Source organism: Poecilia mexicana, unplaced genomic scaffold (assembly GCF_051168715.1).
Source record: "Poecilia mexicana isolate PSO_F unplaced genomic scaffold, ASM5116871v1 scaffold_17, whole genome shotgun sequence".
In the NCBI taxonomy this organism is placed as follows: domain Eukaryota; kingdom Metazoa; phylum Chordata; class Actinopteri; order Cyprinodontiformes; family Poeciliidae; genus Poecilia; species Poecilia mexicana.
In genome coordinates, this window is record NW_028263386.1 from 7,320,295 (window position 1) to 7,347,200 (window position 26,906).

The 26,906-nt window shown below is 36.9% G+C and overlaps 3 protein-coding genes across 8 annotated transcripts in view; 1 reads left to right on the forward strand and 2 right to left on the reverse strand.

Annotated features, from left to right (window-relative positions):
- Nucleotides 1–14,734, reverse strand: part of LOC106930957 (uridylate-specific endoribonuclease C-like) — a 138,655-nt gene extending 123,921 nt beyond the window's left edge. Inside the window, exon 1 of the mRNA XM_015008834.2 lies at nt 14,590–14,734. The gene's annotated coding sequence lies outside the window, so the exon portion shown is untranslated. The remainder of the gene's footprint in view (nt 1–14,589) is intronic.
- On the reverse strand, nt 1,661–6,101 carry LOC106930956 (cathepsin Z). The gene is made up of 6 exons (XM_015008833.2): nt 5,955–6,101; nt 5,008–5,171; nt 4,052–4,231; nt 3,744–3,894; nt 2,811–2,976; nt 1,661–2,058 (listed from the first exon to the last, which is right to left on the reverse strand). The coding sequence occupies exons 1-6, from the start codon at nt 6,080–6,082 to the stop codon at nt 1,945–1,947; spliced, it is 903 nt and encodes a 300-aa protein (XP_014864319.2). The 5' UTR covers nt 6,083–6,101; the 3' UTR covers nt 1,661–1,944.
- Nucleotides 14,735–15,345: 611 nt separating the features above from the next.
- piezo2b (piezo-type mechanosensitive ion channel component 2b) overlaps nt 15,346–26,906 on the forward strand; it is a 125,174-nt gene continuing 113,613 nt past the window's right edge. For 2 of the 6 annotated variants that reach the window (XM_088014583.1, XM_088014579.1), the window contains exon 1: nt 15,349–16,037. In XM_088014583.1, coding sequence (XP_087870709.1) covers nt 15,974–16,037 — 64 coding nt within the window. In that variant the 5' untranslated portion in view covers nt 15,349–15,973. Of the gene's footprint in view, nt 16,038–26,906 lie in introns of all 6 variants that reach the window. The other 4 variants (XM_088014584.1, XM_088014580.1, XM_088014582.1 and 1 more) reach the window with 4 other exon arrangements.

Here is a 26,906-nt window from a genome sequence, read left to right on the forward strand (position 1 = left end):
TTTAATGTTTAGGAGTTGAGATGTTAAAGTTTGGTTGGACTTCAGGCTCATCAGGAGACATTTGTACTCGTATTTTTGTTGTGGCATCTCAAAGTAAACTGCTGATGTTGAATTTAAATGCGAGCTTCGCCTCACCTTCTGTCTGGGGGAGTAAATGGTTTCCTTGTGTGAAATGTGTGACTACACATCTTGAAATGAGGAAACGCTTCTGCAGCCTGAGACGCTTCAGGTGCAGAGATATTTGTTCATATGCAAAAGCCCGACTGTCGTTTCTCAAGTTTAGACCTCATAAAACGTCAATAATTTATTTTCTCACTGTGTAAGCTTAAATCAGACCAAAATGATCTAGTTTTAGGTAAATTAGAATTACCAAAACAATTTATATTTGCTAAATGTGACACCAATAATGAGAGAATATGTCGGATTTATTTATTAGTGTGAACTGGAAGTGATCCGCGCCATCTTGGTAGGCAAACACAGCAAAAAGCAAAGAGGAACCACGGCTTCAGAACAAAAATAAAGAAAATAAATGGACATTCTTGAAAAATATACATGAAGAAAATGGCTACTGTTGGGATCGAACCGTTTGAGACGGAGAATAAAAACATGTCAGACGAAACAAGAGAAGTTTGCTCTGATTTTATGCCACAGAGAGAAAAAAACATTTGTCTTTTTTTATTCAGTTTATGTAAACGTCTGGTTTGAATTTTAAATATTTATTTATCAATGTTTATTTGGAATGAACTCATTAAAAACAAATAAATTATGAATTTTCTCCAAAATTACACATAAATGCTGAAATCCTCATTAATATTTGGATGATTATCTGTTAACAAATAAAACAACATAGTTCTGTTTGAATATTGGTTTCTGGGAACTGACCAGTGGAGCTCAGAGCTTCCCAGTAAGATGGCTTTATTCATCAAAAACCAGTTTGAAAGTGTGACTGGGATCACTGAAACACCAAACTGGTTCCAGGATTTAACCATCAAGCTGCAGATTTTAAAGTCAAGTTAAGGAACTTGGAGGCCCACAGCATGATGCTGCCACCACCTGGCCATAACAGTTAGTGCAGAATCCTAAACAAGTTCGACCAGCAAACACAGAAAGCTTCGATTCTCTGGCAGATATTTATGCAGGGGGAAGGTTTTAGAGATGGGAATCTAGAAAAAACAAGTAAGGACACAGGGAAGGATGCAAGGAAGGAAACAAGAAATGATGGAAATCAGACAAGGAAGAAAGGATAGAACCAAGGAAGGAATGATAGAAGGAAGGAGACAAGAAATAAAACGGATTGAAGGAAACGAGGAAGAAAGAAGGACTCAAGAAATGATGTGAGGAAGGCGACACGGATCCCAAACCCATCAGAACCAGTTTGGACTTTATAAATCAGAACTTTAACCTTTAATCTTCCAGAAAATTAGAAAAATATGTTAAAATACAGCATCTGTGTCCTGGGGCCTGAGAGATTTAAATAAACTCTATTAATTTATCCCAGAAGAGTGCATAAATATAAAATAAATATATCAAGCTTATATTTCTATTTTTACCTTTTGAGGATTAGAGAAAATCCACAAAAAAATTAAAACTTTGCAGCTTAAAAGTCACTGAAGTTAAATTATTTTTATTAGTTCTTCCCTAAAATAACCACAAATGAATATTTAGCTCAACAATACTTTATTAATCCAAGAGGGAAATTAAATGTTGTTTTTCATACGATTTTCTTCAAGGGTCTCCTGTAGCAGTCAGTGTTACAGCGGTTTTGTAGAGGCCTCTGACTGAACATATTCACTGTAACAGTCTCATGAAAAGGATTATTCTCCAGATGTAAATCATTTAAAATAATTCCTGCCAATAAGTGAATGTAAACTTTTGTACTTCTGAAATGTTTTTAAAAAATTAACAGATTAATTCTTTAAAAAGCTAAAAGTGACATTCTGAATTTTACGTAACAAGAGGGTCTGCGTATGCGCAGTTCTTCTCGATGCCGAGGTTAAACCAATTTCCTTTTCCTCCTTTGTAGGAACTGGTGACGATTCTGGCCCAGCCGCGCTCTCCCTGAAAAACAGAAAACTTTTCACTCCACAAGCAACAGGACAGAGCCGCTGCGTCTCTGCTCACCAAATAACTGCAAAATTTCACATTTCAAAAGTAAATCTGCTCAATGGAAATTAGTCAATTAAAAAATAACTCGTTTTTTGATAAAAGGTTTTGCTGCTAGGATTTTTTAGCCGTATCAGAATTAGTTTATTTCACAAAGCTGCAACAAAAGCACTTTTTTCACCTGAGGGAAGTTCGCCCCTCCACCTTCTTCAAACCAGACGATATTGGTGTTACTCAACTCGGCTACGTTTGTGCTGCCTTTGCTTTGAAGATATTAAAGTTTAAAGGTCAAAAGGTCAACCAGCTCCCCTACATGACTGAAATCAAACAAAATTGGTGTCAGTTCAGATGTTTGTGCTGCGATTGCAGTAAATTTTTTATTTATGTCGCCATTTTTGTAAAGATATTAATATTAAAAAAGTTTCCAGAGGTCATCAGAGGTCAACCAGCCTCCAGCTCACATTTACACAAACAAACATGGTGCCAATCAACTCGGCTACGTTTGTGCTGCAAAGTTTTTTTGTTTGTGCTGCTTTTGCTTTCAAGTTATTGATGATGATCTCTGGAAACTTCTTTATTAAGATCTTTAAAGTGATAAATCCACAAATGAAAATCTTTGCTGCACCAACGTCTGACACCAGTTTAGTTAGGTTTGAAGAAGCTGGGGCGCGAACTCCAGTCGGGTCAGGAAGGTGAAATGAACCGACCCAGAACTCCCCCCAGGAGTTCCTGATGATCCAGAACTCGCTGCCGTCTCCATCTACGCCCCAGCCGGCCACTGAGACGATGTGATTGGGCAGAGAGACGGGGTGAAACTCTGAGAAAACGCCGCCGGCGTATCCCTCCAAACCGCCAGTCGCCATCAGCGCACAACTGAGAGACAAAGACAAACGGAGTTTCACTGCAAAAACACAAAAACTTCCCAAGTATCTTTAGCCTGGTTTCTGCAAATATCTCAGTACAGTTGAAATAAAACTTACAAGTAACTTTTCAGCAAAATATAAGAGCTTATTTTAGGTCAATAACTCAGCATCTGGTAGATTATTTAACTTGTAGCATGGAAAAAGGTCTAATAATCAAAGTCATAGAATGTATTACATTCATGTCTAATGAGAAGATATAAACTTCTCACTGAAATTGTGGCTTGAAAAGAAAGAAAAAGACAGAGACAGAAAAAGGACAAAAAAACAAAAAGACAGAGGACACACAGGAAAGAGAAAAGACCAAAAGAAATACAGAAAGACCAGAAAGAGAGAGGAAGTAAAGGAGCAAAGGGAAAGGAAGGAATGAAAGACCAAGAAAAAGACTGAAAAAGAACAAAAAGACAGAGGGCATAAACAGGAAAAGAAAAAAGGCCAAAAGAGAAAGAGAAAAAGATGGTGGGGGAAATAAAGGAGCAAAGAAAATGAAAAGTAAAAAAGAGGCAAAGAAAAAGGACATTGAGAGGAAAAAGACCAAAAGACAGAGAAAAAGACAGGAAAGAGATAGAAAATAAATCAGCAAAAAAAGGAGAGAAAGGAGGAAAGAAGCAAAGAAAAAGGACAGAAATCAGAAAAGGCAGACAAAAAGAGTGAAAACAAGAAAATAAAAGACAGGAAAGATAAAGAAATGGAGAAAAGGAAAGTGGGAGCCTGCGGTACCTGATGGGCCCGTTGGTGTAGATTTCTGCTTTCATCTCGTCTCTTCCAGAAATTTCTCCATAATCTCCAACTTTCCAAACTGTGTAGTTCTTCACAACAGCGCAGGATTCAAAGAAGGAGCAGGTCCCACACTGATTGAACTGAACGCACCCTGCAACCATTGAAGAAGACTTCAATGGTTTATACCAGAGGACAAAATATCAACAACACATCCGTGCACATGAGGACGTCAGATTTCTATCCATTTGAACCTGAAATAAACAGAAAATCAGTCGGTTTCTCTGAAAAACAGAGGAGCGATTTCTTACTTTGGTTGACAGCTTGGTAGTTGTTGCAGGTTTCATCAGGAATCCCGGTTTGATGAGCGTAGGCGTAGACTCTGAGGTGATCGCCTCCGAAACAGGAGCCCGCCCTCCCGCAGTCGATCACGTTCTGGACAGACAGGTAGGCGGACGGCCAGGCTCCGCCTCGCTTTATGTTGATACGATCTTAGAAAAACAACAAAATACTAGAAAACTGTTCCCTGCGCCTCTTCTCCATGGTTACCTGGGCGATTTAAAATTATTTCATACCAGATTCAATTTATGATTATAATCAATTATATTTTATTGCTTGCTTTCTAAAAAAGACATTAGAAATGATGGAGAATATTTTAAAAAATGCAGCTTTTATTTCAATCACTCTTTATGTGAGAATATTTATTTAATTATGAGAATAAAGCAGAAAAAATCTGCAATTTTATGAGGAAAAAAATCTTAAAATTAAAGGGAAAAAAAGTTTTTATTGAGAAAAAAGCTGTGATATATTTATGAAGATCTGATGTGAGCAGCTCAGTTTGTATAGCTCTTGTTTCAAAATAAACTTTGTTTTAAAATATTGCTACTTATAATTTAGTTGCTGATGTGTGAAAAGATATTGTTTATAAAATTCATACCAAAGTATAACATCAAAATATGATCAACATTTTGTTTTATTATTTTCATGTTGGAGTTCTCATAAAATTACTACATTATTCTGCTAATACTACATCTTTATTTGTGTAAAAAATAAAAATCTTAGCCCTAATATTCAGTTGAATTCAAACTCCAAATAAAGAGAAGCTGTTAAACAAGATGGCGGCATGTGGCATGCTGACATCACCCTGAACTATAAAAACCCAAACAGCACATCCACATTAGTGAAAAAAAAATCCAGATTTTCCAAATATTAAGTCTTCAAAAATGTGATTAATCAATAAAATTAATTATTGCTGAGTCCCAGCTACCTGCCAGTGCGCTGGTGGCTCCCATGGCCCAGCAGGAGCCGCAGTACTGGGGGATGTGCTGGTTCCTGGTGACACTCACATAGTTCTTCCCATTGATGTTCCTCCAGTCCCACGACGGAGGAAGATCCGACGCTTTGATAAGCTCGTGTGGCCGCGCTCGAGTCCTGCAGTAAAAATACAACAGAAAACTGGCTACTTTAAAACTCTGATTCTATACAACTCAAGCTCCAACACAGGCCTTTAAATTCTGCTACAAAATGTTTCTCTGATTAGCATTTCATCACCAGTTCTGACATCTATGATGTGCTGATGACTGATAAGTCTTCTGAAAATGAAGCAGAAATAATGTAATCTTTAGGAAATAAAACAAAATCCATCCATTTTTTGTATATGATGCTGTAAACAGTAAATACAGATTAATTAAAATGATGGGATTTTAAACCCACTGAACAGACAAAATAATTGAAATAAAGATATTTCACATTAGAATTAAAGGGAAAAGCTTCTATAAAACAACTTATTTTTAATTCCATGTCATCTTGTTTTATTTTACTAATTCTAACAACCTGCATCTTAGAGCTTCTCTTTATTTTTATTTATTTATTTTTATAATGAACGAATCAAAGTTTACTGAAAGAATCCGTTGTTATTCTCCTAAATTACAGGAACAAATAAATATTTTAAAGACATAGATAAATATTTATCATCTTCTAACTTAAAATGATATTATGATAGAGACTGCAAACGTTGGTTGTACACTTATTTTATCCTAACTTTGACCTTAAATTGCTTTATCTGTTATTTTTCTCTCTCTCTGTGAGCAGATTACTAATCACAGATTATTAATCAGAAGTTGCCAGATTCCGTACGTCAACGCTTCTGTATTTATTTTGTCACTAACAGAATATTTTATCTGCGTCATTGTCAGTTATCTACGTGTTACCTACCGGACTGAGTCTGGTCTGTCATCTTTAATGGGCTTGTAACAAGGTTCCGATAGATATTTAGCGGTGCTGGTTTCCACAGAAACCGATGCTAACCAAAGTAGCAGCGGGCAAATATTTACAGTCGCCATCTTGACTTCTCCCTCTTTTCCTCCCATCGCTCAGACGTAAAGGATGCGGTTATGGAGCGCCCTCTGCTGGCTGGATAAACCACTGACAGCCCCTGTTCTCTACTGTAGAAGCGAAATAAGCTTCATTAATGACAGAAAACGGGAAAACTAACAGCATTATTTACCAGTTATTGGCTTTACATAGCATTTTTAGTACTGATAATCCAAAAACATAGCAATATATGTGTAAAAAATTAAGCACGCCACTTACTGAATTTGCCAATTACAATTTTTAATACTAATTTATATGCAAATAAAAATATTTTTACATGCATTTTATACAAATTTTTAAATTTTTACATTGATTGAATATGTAATTTCTTAAATTACATATTTAATAAATATTTCATTTATTAAATATTTATGAATACATATTTTTTATTAAGTTTATTTAATACGGACAGACACAATAACATAAACAAACTGAATAAAACAGCAGCCTGATGCCTGTGAATATAACAGCTGTGTTCTTGTATAATGGCGCTAATAGCATGAGCTAATTTGCAGCACTTATCCCTAGATGGGCTGTTATAAACAGTATACCTATATAATTAAGAAATAGAATAGCAATAAGAAAATAAAATGAAGAAAGGTGACATTAACCTGTAAAATATTCAGGATAGCATTAAATACAAAAAAACCTAACAAATATTTTGCATATTATTTTATTGTCTATAATAATTTCTAGTCAAATAACATTAGCAACATTTAATAACAAGTAATGACTACATGGGCGTAGGTTTGGGTAGGGACGGTAGGGACATGTCCCGACCAATATTCACGGGATATGAAAAAGTCCCGACCAATTTTTGCCATATTGGCTCAAAGAACGTGGATCTACGATCTTTGATTAGCAGCAACAGGCGGTGCGCGGAACGGAAGCTTCTTAGTTTGACATTTATTATGAGCCTCCGAGACCGTGTCGGAACGGTGCTGTCGGGGGGGGTGGGGGGGGAGGGGGAGTCAGTTGAATCGTCGGACGTTCTTTGATTAGCTGCAAAAGGCGGCGGCTAGCTGGGCACACGCGTCTCCTTCTGAGTCTCCGAGACCATGTCGCCACCAAAATAGAAAAGGACAGACATTAGAAGTTATTTCGCTACGTCGGCTGTAAGTACAGTGAGTGGACCCATAAGTTAGATATCTATCACGCAACGCATTTGTTGTAAAGTCCGGTGTTTAGTAAGGTCAGCACTGAATGTGAGGTAGAATAGGTCTGTTAATTATGTAATATTTTTTCTTTTTTCTTTTATTATTGATTTCTTCTTATCTGCAATTGTGTTTGCTGTATCCAGAGGATATTTCTTTTGATCTTACTTGTAACGTTTGCTGAATTTCGTAAAGGAAAAAGTAAAGTGTTCTTGAACTGATCTGCTGAGTATGACTGTATCTGGTTGTATACACAAGATGTATGATATGGTTATGGTTGGGGGGAGGGGGTTATTAAGCCAATGTGGTTTCCCCCCCCCCCCCCTTCTCAAAAATGTTCGGTGCTCTTGGGCATTTCACTGTGCTGCCGGGGGTGGGGGGGTCAAGGTCCCCACCAAAACTTAGACCGAACCTACGCCCTTGAATGACTACATTTTAAGAAAATGTCTTATTTTAAGATTATGCATTACTGTATTTTAATAAAAATATTTTAGCGATACCTGTACAATATTAATTATTTTACTTTTCCAAAAGCCTATTTTTCATATTAAATTGTAACTTCTAACTGTTTTTGTTCTCCAAGCAAGCAGTATAGTTGACAAATGTATTCTATATGTGGGGTGCAGACACAGAGAGACCAACAGGTGGAGCCAAAGAGCCAATTTTCAAGTCAAATACAAATGATTAAAGTATCAATACCTGGTAAGGTCTCAGAAAAGAAGACTTTCCACATTTGAAAGTCTGAATAAAGAATAATATGATATTTCTGAAGCCTCAAAGAGGATTAAAGGCAAGCAAACATGATTAGGTTTTAATAAAATATAAAATACACAATTGTTTAATCATTTTTCTTTTTTAGGTCCATAATTATTTCAATTCTCAAAGGAAATAAGTGATAGAGAGCAGACGTTTTGCATACTCGGCATGAATCCTTTAAATGACCGCCTGTTAAAATCACATTATGCTTAATGCAACATAAAGGACTGGGTGTGTTATCATAGAAAATAATCAGCTCTTAGCAGTGTTATCACATTACTAGAGGAGCCTGAACATTTCTGCATCCAGGGAAGTAAAAATGCTTGAGATTTAAATGACTGAAGATTAAATCTGCATTAGCCCCCGAATAAAGCCTGGAGAGAAAAGAGAAACTACTTACAGCAAATTGAGCTCCAAAAATAGATGGTGAGAGTAAAAAGTTGGTTTAAAATTCACTTATTTGATGTGAAGCAAAGTTTAGAGTAATTTCTGTTTGGAAATCTACATATTTATCTATAGATAAATATGTAGATTTCCATATTTATCTACATATGGAAAAAACATAGTTCCTGTTTTAGTTTTTAAAAAGTCTTTATACTTTTATTTTACCAGTTTTTCATAATCCACACATACACTTATTTATTTCCAAAAATATATATTTATAAAATGCTATTTTCTCATGCATTTAATTCTTCCTCCCTTATATATTTCCTATCAATTTTGACAGGATCAGTCTTCCATATAATTTGCCCTGATGCTCATTAGAAAAAAAGGTATCTCTGAGGAAAACAGAGGTTTTATTGACTTCATAAAAACATAAACAATCATTCACAGCAGAGCAAAATTTTATTATTGGAGCAGTGAGATGTTTGTATGGAGGACTGATATGAAAATACATTAATGTGGAAATAAATAATTTAAACATATATTCCCAAATATATTTATTGATAAACAATTTTATTTCCCCATGCATTTAATTATTCCTCCTTCAGTCTTTGACAGGATCAGCCCTCCATATCAGAATCTCCAAGAAGTAAAATGTGGATTTGGGAGAGAAAAAAGAGCTTTCTGAGGGCAGCCAAGGTTTTATCAACTTTATACAAACATGAACAGTCATTCACAATAAAACAATCACTGAACAATGACTCTGAGCATCAGAAAAGTATGACGCCTGTGTAACTGAGAAGGGGCTGAGTGTTCCCAGAAGGAGTCGTTGACCTCCGATGATTTACTTCCCTGCTTTTAAACCTGAACTGAACTGAACTCCTGAGGCATTTCAGTCAAATCTGAAGCTGAAACGACCTCCAACCACATATCGTATTTTCTTTGAGGGCGGCTGTTCTGTCCTGAGAGGTGCAGTTAAACCCCATCAAACGTTGACCTGCGGATGCCATTAAAAGCTGCACTGCATCTTTGCTTTGGTGCTTCTTCAAAAAGCAGAAACGATTCTGAATTATGCAGGCGAGAGGGTCGGCCGGTGGGGCTGTAAATATTTTAAGAACGTAATGTGGCGTTACAGGCAATCCGTCAACATGCAGGTTGTTTTTGATCAAACCAACATCCGTTATGCGAGCGTTAGCATGAGCTTCTTCCTGCTTTCTGAAGAGGCGGAACAGACGTCAGCCATCGTTTCAGGGGAAGCAACAATTTGGAAGAAATAAACATCTGAGGGACACAAACAAACAAAGAGAATAACTGTACAGCTGAGTTATTATGGAAAACCAAATAAATTAAATTCTGATCATCATTTATTGACCCACATGCAGAAATCATTCAGACAAAACCAGATTTATTTACAGTTTTATTAGTGCAAATACACCTTTAAAGAGTTAATATTTTTGTCAATTATTTAAGAAAGTGAAACTTAAATATTAAATAGACTCACTACACAGGTAGTGGAATATTTCCAGACTATATTTCTAGAAGTTTCGCTGGTTATGACTTACAGAAAATATAAACATTCAAGTATTATGTAACTGCAAATAAAAAAGGATGCTTTAAACTGGAAAGTGTGCTCATTTCCTTTAAATTTCATTTACTATCCTGGTAGTTTCCAGGTAGGTCATGTACAGTTGGAACAGTGCAAATACATCTCAAAAAAATCAAAATATCATGAAAACATTCAATATTTTATTTCAGAAAGTGAAGCTGATATATTATATAGTCTCTCTACACACAATTTTGATGATTATGGCTCCAGAAAACCTAAAGTTGAGTCTCAGAAAATTAAACTATGACGGGTCAAAGGTCAGACAACACAACTCCAAGTGATTAGGTTTAGCTCTGAGAGAAACGTTTTACAGTTATGAGGCTGGGGTTTGTTTTTCAAGCCAAACCACCTTAGAATGTTTTACTACATGAAACACAACCTAAAGTACAGAGCAAAACCCTCCTTAGCGTCATAAAAAATATGATTCAGTAAAGTTTGTGAGGCAGAAATGTCACTGGAACCATTTCAACCGGATCGTTAATCTGGTTGTTTTTATGATATTTCCTGAATTAAGCTGCAGGTGCTTGTGGAGCAGCCTGACCCGAGGCTCCATCTGACCCAGAGATTTTGTCGATACGTTCCTTCTCAAGGTTTGGATGAATAATGAATCAAAGACAAGATGTTACTTAAGATCTGCTTCAAACAGCGCCAGCCAATCACCAGCTGACATGTTTTGGGGCAGCGTTATTGATCGCCTTCGGCTCCGACTGCTCCCACATTGACCTAAACAAAAAAAAAAAAAAGTCCAGCCGGTCTGGATCGCCGGGGAAAAGTGCAACTTCAGGTTAGAGGTTTTCTGCTTTTAGCTGTTTACTTTTCTTATTTCTGTGAAGCGAATCGTCGCTCTGGTGATTCATCACGTCACGAGTTGGACCTTTGCTGCTGTGAGTTTCCTTTTTCAGAAGCGCAGGGAGGTTCGCTGGGATCGTTTTGGGTTCCTCCCATCACTGCCCTCCTCCTCTGCTCCTCCTGCACTGCAGACAAAAACAGCTTCCTTCTCAGAGAAATCAGCATAAACATTTATTTGCTGTGCTCATGTGCACAGATAAAATGTTTTAAGTAAATGCTCAAAACTTATTCATTTTTTTTAGTGTGACTTGATTTTCTTCATCAGAATAATTAGCAAGAATCAAACAGACAAATAAAATGCTTCACTGTCAGCAGAGGTTTGAAATGAAGAGGAACGTTTGTCTAAAAATAATCTCCAGTAAACACCAAGTGAGTCAGCACAAACTTTCTGAATACACTGGAGCTCTTTTAAACAACTTTAATTATATTTTTAATGTTGGAGTTTCGTAAGAACACAAACCTAGAAGAAAAACATCACGAGTTTAGATATTTTTACATGTTTACTACTTAATGTCGCTGTGTGACATGTAATGAGACGTGTTGCTGACAAGAGGAAACACATCCACAGCGGGACGCGGCATCTTTGCTGAAATGTTTCTGTCCTGATGAGGGTTTTTCCTGGTGACAGCAGCCGGATCCGCAGGGAACACGGCTTTCTGAACACAGTTAGAGGATGTGAGCAATGGGATGAAAAGCTCAGACAGGAAAACGACCGTCTTTTCCTTTTCCTGCTCCAGCTGACTCAGGATGTTTTAAGGTCGTGTGCTGCAGCTTCTGTGGCTCGATACTGATCGCAGAAAGCTCTAAATCCATAGCTAAACCTTTTAAAAAGCTCTTTCTCCAAGCAAACTTTGTGATCTTTTACAATTGTTTTTTTCTGATCATCTTTGAAGGCTTTTCTTTAGACTTTTACCATTTTTTAAAAATAATTTTCGAATAAAGTTGATGGCGTTCGAGGGCCACTGTAGATAGAAAAAAAAGAGTAAGTTTCCACCAAAAAAATTCAGAAAATTTGAGAGTGATCTCAGGAATTTCCTGGATGAAGTAAGAAAAAAATTTATCCAGAACATTTCTGAGTTTTTGCAAGAGAAAAACTCAGAAATTTTTACATTGAGATCAGAAATTTTCCAGAAAAAAAGATCATTTCTGAACTTGAAGTTAAAAATTTGCTATAAAAAAGTTTTTAGATTAATCTCAGAAATGTTCTAGAAAAGAAACATGGAAATTTCTGAATTTCAAAAGTTTAAAATTTTGTGACTTTTGGAAATTTTCTGAATCTCAAAATAAATATATAAAAAAATCAACTTTTGAAATTCAGAAATGTCCAAATTTTTTCTAGGAAATTTCTTAAATAATCTGATTATTTCTGAGTTTTCCTCAAGCAAATTTCAGCTTTTCAGACTTACTTATGTTTTTATTTTATTTTTTTAGTTTTTTTCCAGAAAATTTGACATTTGAAGCTCAGAAATTTCAGAGTTTTTTCTGTGAAATTTCTTAAATTATTTTTTAGAATTTCTGGGGGGGCGGGGGGGGGAGTGGGGGGGGCAGAAATTTGCTCCTCATTTTTCCTATGTGCCTTAGCTATAATACGCCGTTGTAAATAAGGTTTTTGCATTTTTCTTAATCTCTTTATGTCCTGATTACATTAAGTAAGCAAAGGTTTGCCTGATGAAGCTTTTCCCCTCCTTGTAGATGTAAAGACAAGGTGGAGAGACTTAATATCATTGATTTATTTCCCTATTTATTTACCAAATCATAGCTTGAGCCAGCTGAGGGAACCTTCGAAGGTTGTGACATTGTTATAATTTTGAAGGAAACTCCAGAACTGGAAATGTAACACCCTGTAGGGGGAGGGCAGCCCTGTCAGAGAGAAAATAGCAGGTAAATTATTTTCTGCGTTGTGAAAGGAAACATCTGCATTCGCCACAATACACATCCTCATCTGCAGGTCATAACTTGCATCACAGTGATTCAGTTTAGCTTCTATTCTTCCAGTTTACTGAGTGAATTAGTGGCCATAAAAAACGAGAACAAAGGAAGTTTAGAGCAGTTTAACTTATGAAACGTGTCTGTCACCAGGCCATAAACTGGGTGTGTTTTTGACTGATTCAACCGAGTCAGACTTGCAGCTCCTTGAAAAGGTTTCCAGACTTCTTGTGTTTATACTCTGTGGTACAGTTCACTGCAAAAACACAAACTTTAACTGACTGTTTTTGGTCTTGTTTCTATTGCAAATATTTTAGTACACTTGAAATAAAACACAACTAACTTATATAAAAGTTACTACTTTTCAGGAAGATACAGGAGCTTGTTTTAAGAAAATAATTCCTTACTATTTATGGAAAAGTTCTAGTTTTATTGGCAGATTATTTAACTTATAACAAGATTTGAGAACGTTGATTACAGCAGCAGTGTCTTCACAGGTCTGAGTAAGCTGATCCAGAACGCTGCTGCTGGTGTCCTGACTAAAACCAGGAAGTTAGACCTCATCACCCAGTTCTACAGTCCTTCACTGCTGCTGGTGTCCTGACTAAAACCAGGAAGTTAGACCTCATCACCCAGTTCTACAGTCCTTCACTGCTGCTGGGGTCCTGACTAAAACCAGGAAGTTAGACCTCACCACCCAGTTCTACAGTCCTTCACTGCTGCTGGGGTCCTGACTAAAACCAGGAAGTTAGACCTCACCACCCAGTTCTACAGTCCTTCACTGCTGCTGGTGTCCTGACTAAAACCAGGAAGTTAGACCTCATCACCCAGTTCTACAGTCCTTCACTGCTGCTGGTGTCCTGACTAAAACCAGGAAGTTAGACCTCATCACCCAGTTCTACAGTCCTCCACTGACTCCCTGTAGCTCAGAGAACAGAGTTTAAATCACTGGATGGCTCAGCAACACAATATATTACAGATCTGCTTGTGTTGTATCAACCTTTCAGAACCTCTCTGGTCTCCTTGTTCTGGTTCTGGTCTGCATTCCCAGAACCAAACATGGAGAAGCAGCAGCATTCAGTTTTTTATATTCCTCTAATCTGGAACAAACTTCCAGAAAACTGAAAACTGCCTAAACACTGAGTTCCTTTTAGTCAAGGCTGAAGAGTTGCTTAATAACCTGGGAATGGATTAATTCAAGTCTTCGCTCCTATTCGACGGTAATTACTCTTTTTATGATGGTATTTATGTTTTTATCGTTTAAAGCACTTTCAGCCGCTGGGTTGCTGACATGTGATACACAAATAAACTTGACTTTTTCTCTGGTTAATATTCTCCTCCCCCGGCTGTTTGTTTACATAGACGGCCGTATTCTGACGGGTCCGGTGATGGATTGAACTCTGACCTGTCAGACGTTCAAAGGTTGGGATGTTGATTTTGAACCAAACTCCACTTTAAACCTCTCCACAACTTTAAACCGGACCCCTCTCAATGATGCAATTTGTTCAGTAATGTTTTCCAACAAACTTCAGAACAGCTGCATTTATTTTATAATAACACAAATATTGTCTCTATTAACCCAATATTTGACTTCTGGAGGCATTTAGTTACGTGAGGTATCAGAATAAAGGGAACTGAATACTTTTTTATTACACACTTTTATTTGTTAAATATGTTATTTTTTAGTTTGTGGTTTAATGTGACAGAAATGTGGAAAAAAATCCAGTCCCTATGTGCTGATAGTCTGTCTTTTAATGCTAAAGACACTTTTATTTTAATTAACCAGGCAAGTTGATTGAGACTGCGACAGACTGGCGACCTGTCCAGGGTGTACCCCGCCTCTCGCCCGGAACGTGAGCTGGAGATAGGCACCAGCACCCCTCCCGACCCCACTGAGGGACAAGGGTGAAGGAAAATGGATGGATGGATGGAAGTTGATTGAGAAAAAAAACTCTAATTTTCAACATGTTCAAAAAATATATTAAAACGCTACACAAGAGAATATCAGAAAAAAAACAACATATTCATGCTGACTAAACATACTATGATAATTATAAGTCAATAGTTTTGTACTTTTAGTAAATTAAAAAGTTGGATAATTTGGTTATAACCACATATTTAAGTTAATATATTCCATCTTTCTGTGTTTTTTGCTGTTGTGCAGAAATTTCCCCATTGTGAGACAATAAAGGATAATTCTATTCTATTCTATTCTATTCTATTCTATTCTATTCTATTCTATTCTATTCTATTCTATTCTATTCTATTCTCTGTCCTGCTTTGTGAAATTTGTTTTTCCACCAGTAGACGTCGCTGTTTCTCTTTAAAAACATGTACAATTTAATGATAATCAACGTCTCATAAAAGTGAACGTTCTCACTTGATGTTCATTGAATTAAAGAACTGGTATAACTATATAAAAGGATAATAAGAGTTATAAGCCATAGATCACGTTATTTTTCCTCTACTGTTGCCTTTCCTTTTCTTATTTCGGGTTTTGCTCGTGTTCTGGTCCCACCTCTTGGTTCCAATTATCTCAGGGGGCGGGACATACCTCCAGGCGCTCACTTCTGATTGGCTGACGCGGCTGTCCCTCTCTGGCTCGTCCTGTATCCTCTTGTTGGACAACAGAGTCAACAGCAGAAGTCAGAAAGTCAAATTTGTGTAAGTGAGGAGGGGGGGACTCCAGACACAAATGTGGACTTACCCGCTGTTTCTGCGTCTTATCCCAGCCATCCAGAACCGGGGAGTGAAAACAGCGCTGGTTAGTAGTTTCTGCGGCGTCTAGTTGAAGTTTTTTTGCGGTTCTAAAGGAGGTTAATTGGACTTGCGGACTTGTTGGCTCCTCTCTCCGGTTGTTTGGCGCGCCGTTGCAGCGCAGCTCGTCTGCGCACCTGAATCCGTCACCATGACCTCAGCGCATCTCCGCTTCTGAAAAACTACCATGCTGGCATCGGTAAGGGGCGATACCCCCTGCTGTGGCGACCCACGGTGAGTGCGCTCGTTCCCCGCCTGTGGAATGGCCGGAGTCCAGGTGTCTGCAGCAGCGGAGAGCCGATGTGGCCGCCCGCAGGAGCCAGCCGGGATCTGAGAGAGCGCACCAGACTGGGATGCGAGAAGAGAGAGCCTGAGCACAGAGGGACGAACTCCGGCTTGTTTTACCTGGACCTGGGCCGCCCAGAGCCATGGCCTCTCAGATGGTGTGCGGACTGATCTTTAGGCTGCTGCTGCCCATTTGTCTCGCAGCTGGTGAGTTTAACCTCTATTGCATCACCAGAGGTGGCTGGAGTACCCAAAAAGTTGTACTCGAGTTAGAGTGGCACTGGTTTAACAGGCTTTTACTCAACCAGAAGTAAAAAAGTAGCCATCCAAAGAATACTCAAGGAAGAGGAAGAAAAACCGGATTTGGTAAAAAGTCTACTGAAGTACTGAGTAACTGATCAAATAATCAATCATTTCAGGTTTAAAACATTACCTCTAATGTGAAATTAAGTGGTATTTTAAGGACGAAAGTCGCAATAATTCATATAAGTAACAGAAAATAACAAAGTCAGGCAAAAGAAAATGCTTCCAAATCAGTTTCTTTCAATAAAAAACGTATAAAACAACTGCAGGTGTGTGTCTGAGTTTGGTGAATTTTTGGTTAAAACATGTTTATTTTTCATTCAGTAGGTAGAAAATCCAGAAATTTTACTCAAGTAAGAGTAGAAATACTTCAAATAAGTTAGTCAAGTATATAATTGAGTAAATGTAACTAGCTACTACCCAACTCTGAGTAAAAGTAAAAAGTAGCCTTCCAAGAAATTACTCGAGTAAGAGAAAAACAGTATTTGGTAAAAAGGCGACTCGAGGACTGAGTATTTGATCAAATTATCAATGATTTCATATTTAAAAAGTACACAATCAGATGGACCAAAATATAAACTTTAATGGAAATTTTGGTATATTAAAGATCAAACTGAAAGTAATTTATATAAACGTCATTATAAAATATCAAAATAAACAAAATACATTTTTCCAAATTAGTTTCTTTCAGTAAAAAACTTATAAAACTTTAACAAAAACTGCAGGTGTGTGTCTGAGTACAGTGATTTTTTTTTTGTTAAAACATGTTTGTTTTTCATTCAGAAGGTAGAAAATCCAGAAATTTTACTAAAGTAAGAGCAGAAATACTTCATAATAAAGTTATTCAAGTAAAAGTAAAAGGTACAGCATAATAAAAATACTCCTAAAGTGAATGTAACTGAGTAAACGGTCAGATGTCATTAGAAATATGAATCGACTCAAGATGCTGCCGCTACTCATATTGGGCTTTCATAGCAGCTTTACTTTGTTATGAAAGTTATTCTAATGCATAAATATGGTCGACTGGACATGGAAGTGGAAAAGCAGTGAAATCTTCATATGGGTGTCCAGACTGAGCCGCTAACAATTTCAGAGACAGTCGGCAAAAAAAATAAAACAAAATATTGAAGACATGCATCTATATCTTCAATCAAGATGTAAAACCAAATAAATGAATACATAAATTTATAGAATTGAAATAAAAATGTATTTAAAGGCATTTATTAATGTTTTAATGTTAATTTTATTAGTTTATTTAGTTTTTGTTTTTCTGTGACCTGAACATGGTTCTCTGTGGTGGCCAACATTTTTCCAGACGGGGCCATGGCCCCCCCATGACCTCCTCTTGGAGGCGCCACTGTGTTAAACAGAAACAAGTTTGGGAGTAAAAGAGAAATACTGCAGCTTTTCTAAGGAATTTGTGCATGAAATCACTGGCTTCAAGTCTTCCTCAGTGCAACTGGATCTTCCTCAAACCAAATTCTCACTTATACTTGAAATAGAAAGTTTATTGGGCTGATGTCCCAGTTTGCAGCTTTTCCTAAATGTTGCATTTTAAAACAAAGCTGCCTTCACAGTAACGTCTGACTGGTAATCTGGTCATTTTCTGAGCAGATAAACTTGTCTGGAATTTTTTATAGTAGATTTTTAGACACTTTATTGTTTAAGTCGCAACAATTTGTTGAAATTTGACCAGAAATTTTACAGGGCCACTGAAAATATATCCTGGGGCGCTGGTCCCAGTAAAATGGCTCTGGCAGCGCTGGTTATGAAACCTTTAAAGACTAAATAAACTGCTGTTAAACCAACGTGGCCACGTATTTTACAGTTTTCTCACTCGGTTCAGACTCCTTCAGTGTTTTGCTGTTGACTTATGGGAGCCTCTGTGGGTTTTACCAATGAAAGTTTCAAGAAAATCATCAAAAATACATAAAGCTAACGTTAAAATAAGGCTCCTGGACCAAATCTGTTTATTTTGAACATCCAAATATTTTAAAGTAATTTGTTTACTTTAATTACAATGTCACCAGGTGTCTGAACCCATCCAAACACTGAACAGACCCTTAGGACAGATAAATGTGTGGATGTGCCATAACCTTCTCCAGCTGAACAGAAACAAAACCAAAGTTATCATTTGTTAACCTAAAGAGGAACGATCAAGAATAAGCAGCTTCAGTTATTACAGCTTGAAACTGAACCTTCAGAGCCACATAAAAAAGGTTACAAAGTTGGCCTTCTATCACCTGAAGAACATTTCCAGGAATAGAGGACTAATGTCTCAGAAAGATCTAGAGAAACTCATCCATGTGTTCATCTTTAGTCACATTGATTACAGCAGCAGCGTCTTCACAGGTCGGCCTAAAAGATCCAGAATGCTGCTGCTGGCGTTCTGACTAAAACCAGGAAGTTAGATCACATCAACCCAGTTCTAAAGTCCCTCAGAGAACAGACTTTAAAATACTGTTAGTTTATAAATCACTGAATGGTTTAGCACCATAATACATTGAAGATCTGCTGTTGTCATAGCAACCTTCGAAAACCTCTTTATCTATTAATTATTCTGATGGTTAATCAAACAATCATCATCAGATTTTTCATTTAACTTCATTTAACTTTGTTTATATATATATATATATATATATATATATATATATATATATATATATATATATATATATATACAATGTTAGAAACACATTGAAAGATGAAAATTATTGAATTTTATTGAATAAATTTCATATATAAATTTCAATAACATAGCATTCGAGGAGTTTGGGTCAAAACATATTTGCAGACAAAATATCCAAAATATGTGTATTTTTTTTACAGTTCCGCCTTAATTACTGGACTGAATACTTAAATCAGGCCTGTCACAATAAGCAATAAACTAATTAATCACATGATTTACTGACTCACTGATTTTCATTTGCTAGATTTATCGTTTTTCTCTCTCTTCCTATGAAAACTGGTCTCAGCCTGGTGCAAAATGTAAAGTTTATTTATCTTTGAGAAAGTGTTCTTCCATTATTCTTCCATTATTATTATAATATTACCTGAAAATTGTCTCAAAACAACATTATTGTTTATCGTAATAAGTTCTGAGACAATTTATCATCTGGGAAAATTTGTTATCAAGACAGGCCTAATTACGTTAATGATTGATTGATTACTAAGTTAGTTGACAGTTATCTTAATTGATTAATCGTGATTAATCGTCACTTGCCTTCGCTCATTTGCCAGTCAGTGATGGTAAACAAAGTCCAGTGGGTTTTCCTTACAAAACGGGCTTTTTAGTTGCTGCCACTGTACTGAGTACATGAAATATCACCAATTTATACATTAATTTAGCATCTCAGTTGGATCTCTTCTCGCTCTGTGAGGCATCACCGCGGGTCACTCTGGACACATGAGTGCAGTTAGTTCAGTTTTTAAGAGCGTTTTTTGAGTTTGACCTCAGGACGCTGGAGGGTCATCTCTCAGGATCCCCCCCCACCAAAACAGACAGCGCTGCCACAAAAACCAGCGGCCCTCGGTTGCAGACGCTCACTTCAACCTTCACCTGGAAGGAAGAAAAAGAAAGAAAAACATGTGTCTGAGTGTAGATGGTTGCACAATCCTGCAGAACTCAGCTAGAACCGCCTCATTTAAGGATAAAATCATACTATATTGTTCTGTTGTAAAAGGTTTTGCACAAAATTAATGACATTTGTCAGATGCTGCTGACTTAATCTGCTGTTCTAAAAGCCAAAGTGATTTCTGTAATTTGTCAAAGTGGTTTTGTTGGTTAGTTTCTCATTGCTGTTGTTAGTAATTAAGCAGCTGACATGTTTCTGTTATTAATTAACATTTACAAGACACTGACAGTGTTTTCACTGCTGTTTCACATTCCCCTGGTTTACTGTATAGGAGTCTGCTTTATTATCTAATAAGTTTGTTACTGTTGCTACTATTGAAGCTTTCTGCCTGATTCACTCCTTTGCTATGCAGACGTGGACAATGATTCACTCTGGTTGCTTTGTTATTTTTCTGAGCTTATAATTGTTCAAACAAGGATTTAAAGTTTATACAGAGACAAAAAGAATGTTTCTAAAGATGTGTACAACTCCTGGAAGGTTTCCAGGTTTGTGCTTGCAAAAAAAAAAAACAGTAGGAAAGACACCTTAATCTTTTGTCTAAAAGTGAGCATGTGGTTTTAATAAGTGAAAGGTGAAAAGACGTCTGTACAAAAATCTCTCCGTTTTGCAAAGGTGGTAATGAATTAGGATGAATTTAGACACTAAAAAGCTAAATAAAAACAAGAACTGGCCCAGCTTAAACAGCCATTCAGAGGAACGGTTGGGCAATGAATCAGTAACAACATACATGGCGATAGTGAGCAATATCATAGTTAATACGTCTGATAGAATATTCAATAATATCACAGAACCGCACAGCATTCTGGGAGATGTAAGCAGAGGAAAAGCTTTAGACGCTCAGCCTTTCATGGCTAGCTAAACAAGGTTGGGTTGCATCAACTAACTCACTCACTCTTTGGTTACCTAGCAACACCATGTAGCATAACTGTGTTACGCTACATGGTGTAACACATGTATTGCCAAACACGTCACCAGTTTGGCAATATTTCAGATATTTAAAACAAAAAACTAATCAATAATTATGGATATTGACTGATTAAAACCCTTATATCATTGCCCTGCTCAGAAGATGACCATGAAGTGTTCGGATGGGGCTGAGACGGACACGAAGGAAGGTTGATGTTGTGTTTGTTCTCTTTTGATTTGGCAAAATGTTTTGTGAACATTCATGAACATTATTAGCTTTTGCCGCCATTCTCAGCTGTGTGATCTGGAGATTGAACAAGTTGTTTTGAGAAATGCACCAAAGCGACTGAGAAAAACTGCAAACCAACCCCAACCCTGATGCCTAACCCTAATTTTACCCCTAACTTAACCACAGCCTGCATTGATAAAACGTCAAATTACACATTTTCTTATCATAATGTGCCAAGTTGTGAACCAAAACCAGACTTGGACAGGTTTCAGTTCAGTTCAAAAATACCTCATTAACCTCAAAGGGAAACTAAATGTTGCTGTAACTGGTATTCAGATGGGTGCTGGCAGGAAGGCTCCCCAGTAGCAGTCTGTGTTACAGCGGCTCTATAGAAGCCTCTAGCTGATAACAGTGTTGTTGTAAAGCAGTTTCATTAAGAGGATGCTCAGGATTGTCCATAATTCTCTTGATTTTCAATAAAAATTCTTGACACTGACATTGCCATACTAGTTAGAACTGGACTTGTCATTAAAACAAATTTTGCTGGACTATAAATTGCCCCAGAAATTTTTGCGATGAACAATAATGTTGTTTTGAGATCATTTTCAACCAATATTTTGATAATGTCAAAATAACACAAGTTCACTCTTTCAGTCACCAATAAGCTCTAATTTTTTAAAGAAAACACTGAAACTGCAAGACATTTTAAATACTGACAATAAAACAACCAAAATCAATAAATACAGTGGAAATAATAAGCAATTACTATTGAAACCATAAATTAAATGGAATATGATAACTTTCAGAATGGAAATGATCAATCTCACTTTCATTTATTAGTCAACTAATTGGTTATTATGACAGGCTTAGCTATATTAGTCGTTGTTCACTTCACAAATGGGCTTGAATTTAAAGTTTCAAACGTTAAATACGTGATTCTGCTACTGCAGTAAAAAAAAAATTACACATTTTCTGCGGGTGCCAAGCAGTCGGTACGGTAGCTTGAGTAAACTTAAATGCAGTTTACTTACTGCTGTAATCCTGCGGTTCGCCACAAGTGAGGAATGATTAGCGCCGAGCTGCCACTGAGGTTCCAGCGCGGTGTCTGTGCGCCGCCGCCGGGGCACTTTTAAAGCTAACAGCATGCTTTCTATAGATAAGACCCACTCAGTGGAACCGTAATGCATCGTTTGACAGGCTGACGTGCCCTTTATTTCCAAAAGCAATTGTGGGTCCATGCGTTGTCTCCATTAATTCGTGGAAAGTCGTTTTAACGGTATGAATTAATAATGCGGTTGTTGGGGAGAGAAGAATTGCCTTTCCCTTTTATCGTAAACATACCTTTAATATTTTATGTTTTTTTTTCCTTCAAAGTGCCAATGAGCTCTTGTCATGCTCTGCAGCTGTGAGCAGGATGATGGAAATGTCATGAAAGAGCTCAAAAAGGAAGAGCTTCGTCCTAATCTGACAAAGCAGATTAGGATTGAAATGAAAGTTTTTGCAAACACAAAACCGTACTAATTGTTTTTGGTGAAGTTTATAGTGAAGGTATCATGGTACACTTGAAATAAAACTAACTCGCAAGTAACTTTGTTTAGTAATAATTAGAAAAAGTACTAGTTCCACTGGCAGATTATTTCACTTGCAACAAAACATTTTTCCCACATCCTGGGTGAAATAATCTGCCAGTGGAACTGGTACTTTTTCATCAATATTTAGGAATGATTGGCTTAAAATTAGCTGCTATGCCTTCCTGAAAAGTTACTTGTACTTTAGTTTTGTCTTATTTCCAGTGTACACAGAAACCAGACTGGGGCTGCAATAATGATTATGTTAGCAATCAATTATGCAATCAAATATTCTGATGATTAATTGATTAATTGGATAAAAAAATTGGCACATTCTACAGATTTTTTTTTTTTTTTTTTAATACATGATTAGAAATACATTAAAAATATTTCTTTCAATAAGAAAATAAACATTTTATTGCCTAAAATGCAATAACATAGCCTTTCTTTTGCATGTTTGAAAAGGGTGAAGGTAAATCTATGCCGCTTGAGGGGTTTAGGGTTAAACATGTTTTTATAGATAATTTAAATATATTGTATCGTTTTGGCTTACTTACTGCTCTGAATATGCTGGGGTTTTTTTCATCTTTTGTTTTAAGTCTGTAGCAGTTAATCGATTACTAAATTAGCTAACGATTATTAAAAATAAATTATCGCGATTAATCATTCAAGCTCTAAGACAGACCAAAAATACTGTGTTTTTGCAGTGAACTATTGTTGTATGATTTATTCTTCTTTCTGCGCTACATAAACAAACAAAATGAAACTCCAGCAGCTGTCATGTGGCTTCAGACACCTTCATTACCGTCTCTGTATACGTTCATGTGTGCAGCGTATGTTGCAAACTGCTGCTTTTCAGCCGCTAGTGACTGAGCTGTCTGCTGACGTTACAGAGTCGGTGTTTCGTGTCGGCCGTCTGACAGCACCTCCATTGAAAATGCGCCGCTGTTGTGTACACAATCGCCTCAGCCAACACACACACTGTCTCACAATTACAGTTTTCCTGATCAAACAGGCCGCTGTTTATGTGTTTACCGGCAGAGTTTGGGAGTGCAAAGCGTAATTGTGAGCGTTCGCTTTCCCCAAACGTCTCATCTGAGGCGGGACGTGTCTTCAAACGTTCAGCAGAAAAAGAGAAAGCAGTGATAGAGATAAAGTGGGATTCATTAAACAGAAGAAAAGATGCTTCGGAAGAAGAAGTTTGTATTTAAATCTTCTGAAACATTTTTAATTACAGCAGTCACACAGAATTATTTTAATCGTTATTGTTTTTCCAGCAAGGCACATATTAAGTTTTCATCATGCGATATTTGATTGCTTACTGTAAATTTTGAACTTTGTAAGTAGTAGGATTTTCCAAATGATATATATTTTGATGTAATAAGCTGTATGGAAATGTCTGAGAAAGTCTGGAAAAGTCCTGAATTTGGTTTCAGTATTCTTCAGGTCTGGATTATTGTGGGAAAACAAAAATAAATAGAGCGTGAAAATATTGATACATTTCCAGAGTTTATTCACATCTATTTGACCTACTTTCTTTCTTTCTTTCTTTCTTTCTTTCTTTCTTTCTTTCTTTCTTTCTTTCTTTCTTTCTTTCTTTCTTTCTTTCTTTCTTTCTCTTTGTCCTTCCTTACCTCCTTGTGTGTCATCTTCGTTTAGGGCTGGACAATATGGCTGAAAAACCTGGAAGCATTTCATATTAGTTCATAACAATAATTAGGTTATTACCATAAGATTACTATTCTCCCGGTAATTTTTTTATTTTCCATATTTGTATTGATATTTTTATTAAAACTTATTTATTGTATTATTTTTATTGGTATGCCCAAATCAGTCGACATTGATCATTTTTTTTATTAGTTTTTTGATTTAAATATATGAATTGCTGCCAAACAGTTTTCACTCCATGCTGTTGTTTTTTAAAATTTTTAAGCAGTTATGAGGCAGAGTGGCAAAACCTTAAACTGCTGCTGCTGGCAGTTACTCAACAAGTCGTTGCTAGGCAACCAAAGAATGAGTGGGTTGCTAGGTAACCAAAGAGTGAATCTTTAATTCCCCCAGAATGCAATGCGGTTCTGGATCAGAATTCTGTGAATATATGAAGTAATATTCTATCTGTATTATTACTTTATATTGATCATCTTTCTGTTCTGATTTATATTGATATTGATTTATTGTCCTGCCGTACCTTTATTACTTCCTTGTTTCCTTCCTCCTTTCCCTTCCTGTCTTGTGCTCGACTTACCCACCTCTCCACCTTATGCCCTTCTTTCTTTCCTTTCTTCTTTCCTTGTGTCCTACTTCCCTTTCTTATCTCATTTGTTTGTTTCTTTGTCTTGTCATCTTTTTCTTTCTTGACACCAAATGTTAGATGTTTTTCTTCTTTTGTTTCTTTTTCTTCAGCCTTTTACTGCTTACATTAAAAAAGAAATTCTGGTTTTGGATTGGACCAAACTCTTTGAACTTAACTTTAAAGAAAGTCACTGTCAGCTTTTATGTGTGGATGAAACATTTGGTGTGGAATGCTCTTTATTACTTGTAGATTCCTGCGTTATCTCCCCCGTACCCAGTTTGTACTGGCACCGGATCACCTTATCTTCCAACCTTATGTGCTTTTTTTCCATGTATGTAGGCTTCTTCTCCTAACAACACTTGACTCTAAATGCAACTTTGCTTTGGATTTTTATGTGTTTAGGTTTTGCGTTTCAGTAAAAATAGCTTCAACTCCACAGGACAAAATTCAGAATTGAATGGGATTTTTTTTTTTCCTGTAATCTGATGTCTGAAAGAAACGATAGTTTATTTTCATACTCGGTGTAAAAATCCTCAGATGTTGAGTCATAGCGCGGACGGCCAAATGGTCAGGAAGGCTGCGGTCAAGTGTCTGCGAGGCCTTTAAATACAGTCCTACCATCAGAAACAATAAACAGAGTGGATGCAAACATCTTTACATTTGTAACTACAAGCAGATGGGCGGCGATGACGTTGTGTTTAGTACCACTTTTATTAAAAATGTGCAGGGTGGAGGACAGAAGGCTGTTGGACAAAAGAAAAAAGTGTCTCACTCCCTCCTCCGGCATTCCAGCTAGAAAATCTTGACTTCCTGCCTCTAAAAAAGAAACAAAAGGAATCTGATAAACAATAATCATTAAGTGGTTTCTCTGTTTGGCATATCATGCCGTCTTGCGCAACTGAAACCGATCTCGGAGATAATCTGCAGATGTTTGCAACTTGCAAAAACATTGCACCCCTCCTACTGCCATTTATCAAACTTTTGTTAGTTTTCCTTCGGCTTGTATCTGAGCGTGGAGAAAAGCAGGAGGTGCACTTACTTCGGCACCAAGGGAAAAGCCGGAGCCAAGTCAAATGTCAATGAATGGCTCCATTGACTGCGCAAAGATAAATAAAAGCACCATTTTCAGCAGTTAAGTGTAATTTTTCAGTAGTTCGGCTCGACTTCGACGATAACTCGTGCTGCCGACTTGGTTGTAAACTCCGGGCTTGTTGATATAACGGCAAAGACGAATTTCAGGAGGTCAGACCGAGTGTCCACATGCTACACAGAGTCGCTGTGTGCTGCCTTCCTCGCCGCCTGACCTAAAAAATGTTCAAAGGCTTGTCGCTGTTTATGCCATATTTTCTGCTTGCTTTGAGGTTTAACCTGTAATTGAAACCATGATTTTGTACCAGTGTGCAGCTTGAGTCATTCAGGGAGAAGAAAAAATATATATATATGTATGTGGTGTGGTAGATTCTGCAAGTGTTAATTGGCACTCAACGAGGAGATGTGAGCTGTTTAACCGGTAAAAACCTGCAGTCAGCACAGATGGGCGCTGGACTCAGGAAATGAGGTGGATAGTGGATCAATACATCAATTAATGCGTTTTAGAAGTCATGTTTGCTCTAAAGTGTTGTAGCTGTCATCACAGAGACTAAAACACATCCTTTATGCCTCTGTTTGTACAGTGTAATGTGCAGGGGTCCTAATTTAATCCAGAGCCAACATGCAACATTTGCTTTCATGCATGATTTGTTTTTGTTTTAGAAGTCAGCGCAGCGTGGCGACACTGTAAACCATTTAATCATCACACTGGTTTTATGTAGCTGTTAATCGAATCGCTAGGAGAGGAAATAATTTTCTGGCATTGCCTCGCTAAGGCGTTTGCCTCAAAAATGGGATTTTATGGGAATCAATAAAAATTTTCAGGTATAAAATTGGAATCGAAAATGTTACACTGCAAAAACACAAAATCTTACCAAGTACTTTTAATGTAGTTTCTAGTGCAAATATCTTAGTTCACTTGAAATAAGTTTGCTCCTATATCTTGCTGAAAAGCTACTTTCAAGTTAGTTTTGTCTTATTTCAAGTGTGCTAAGCTTTTTCTATTAGAAACTAAACCAAAATTACTTGCTAAGATTTAGTGTTTTTGCAGTG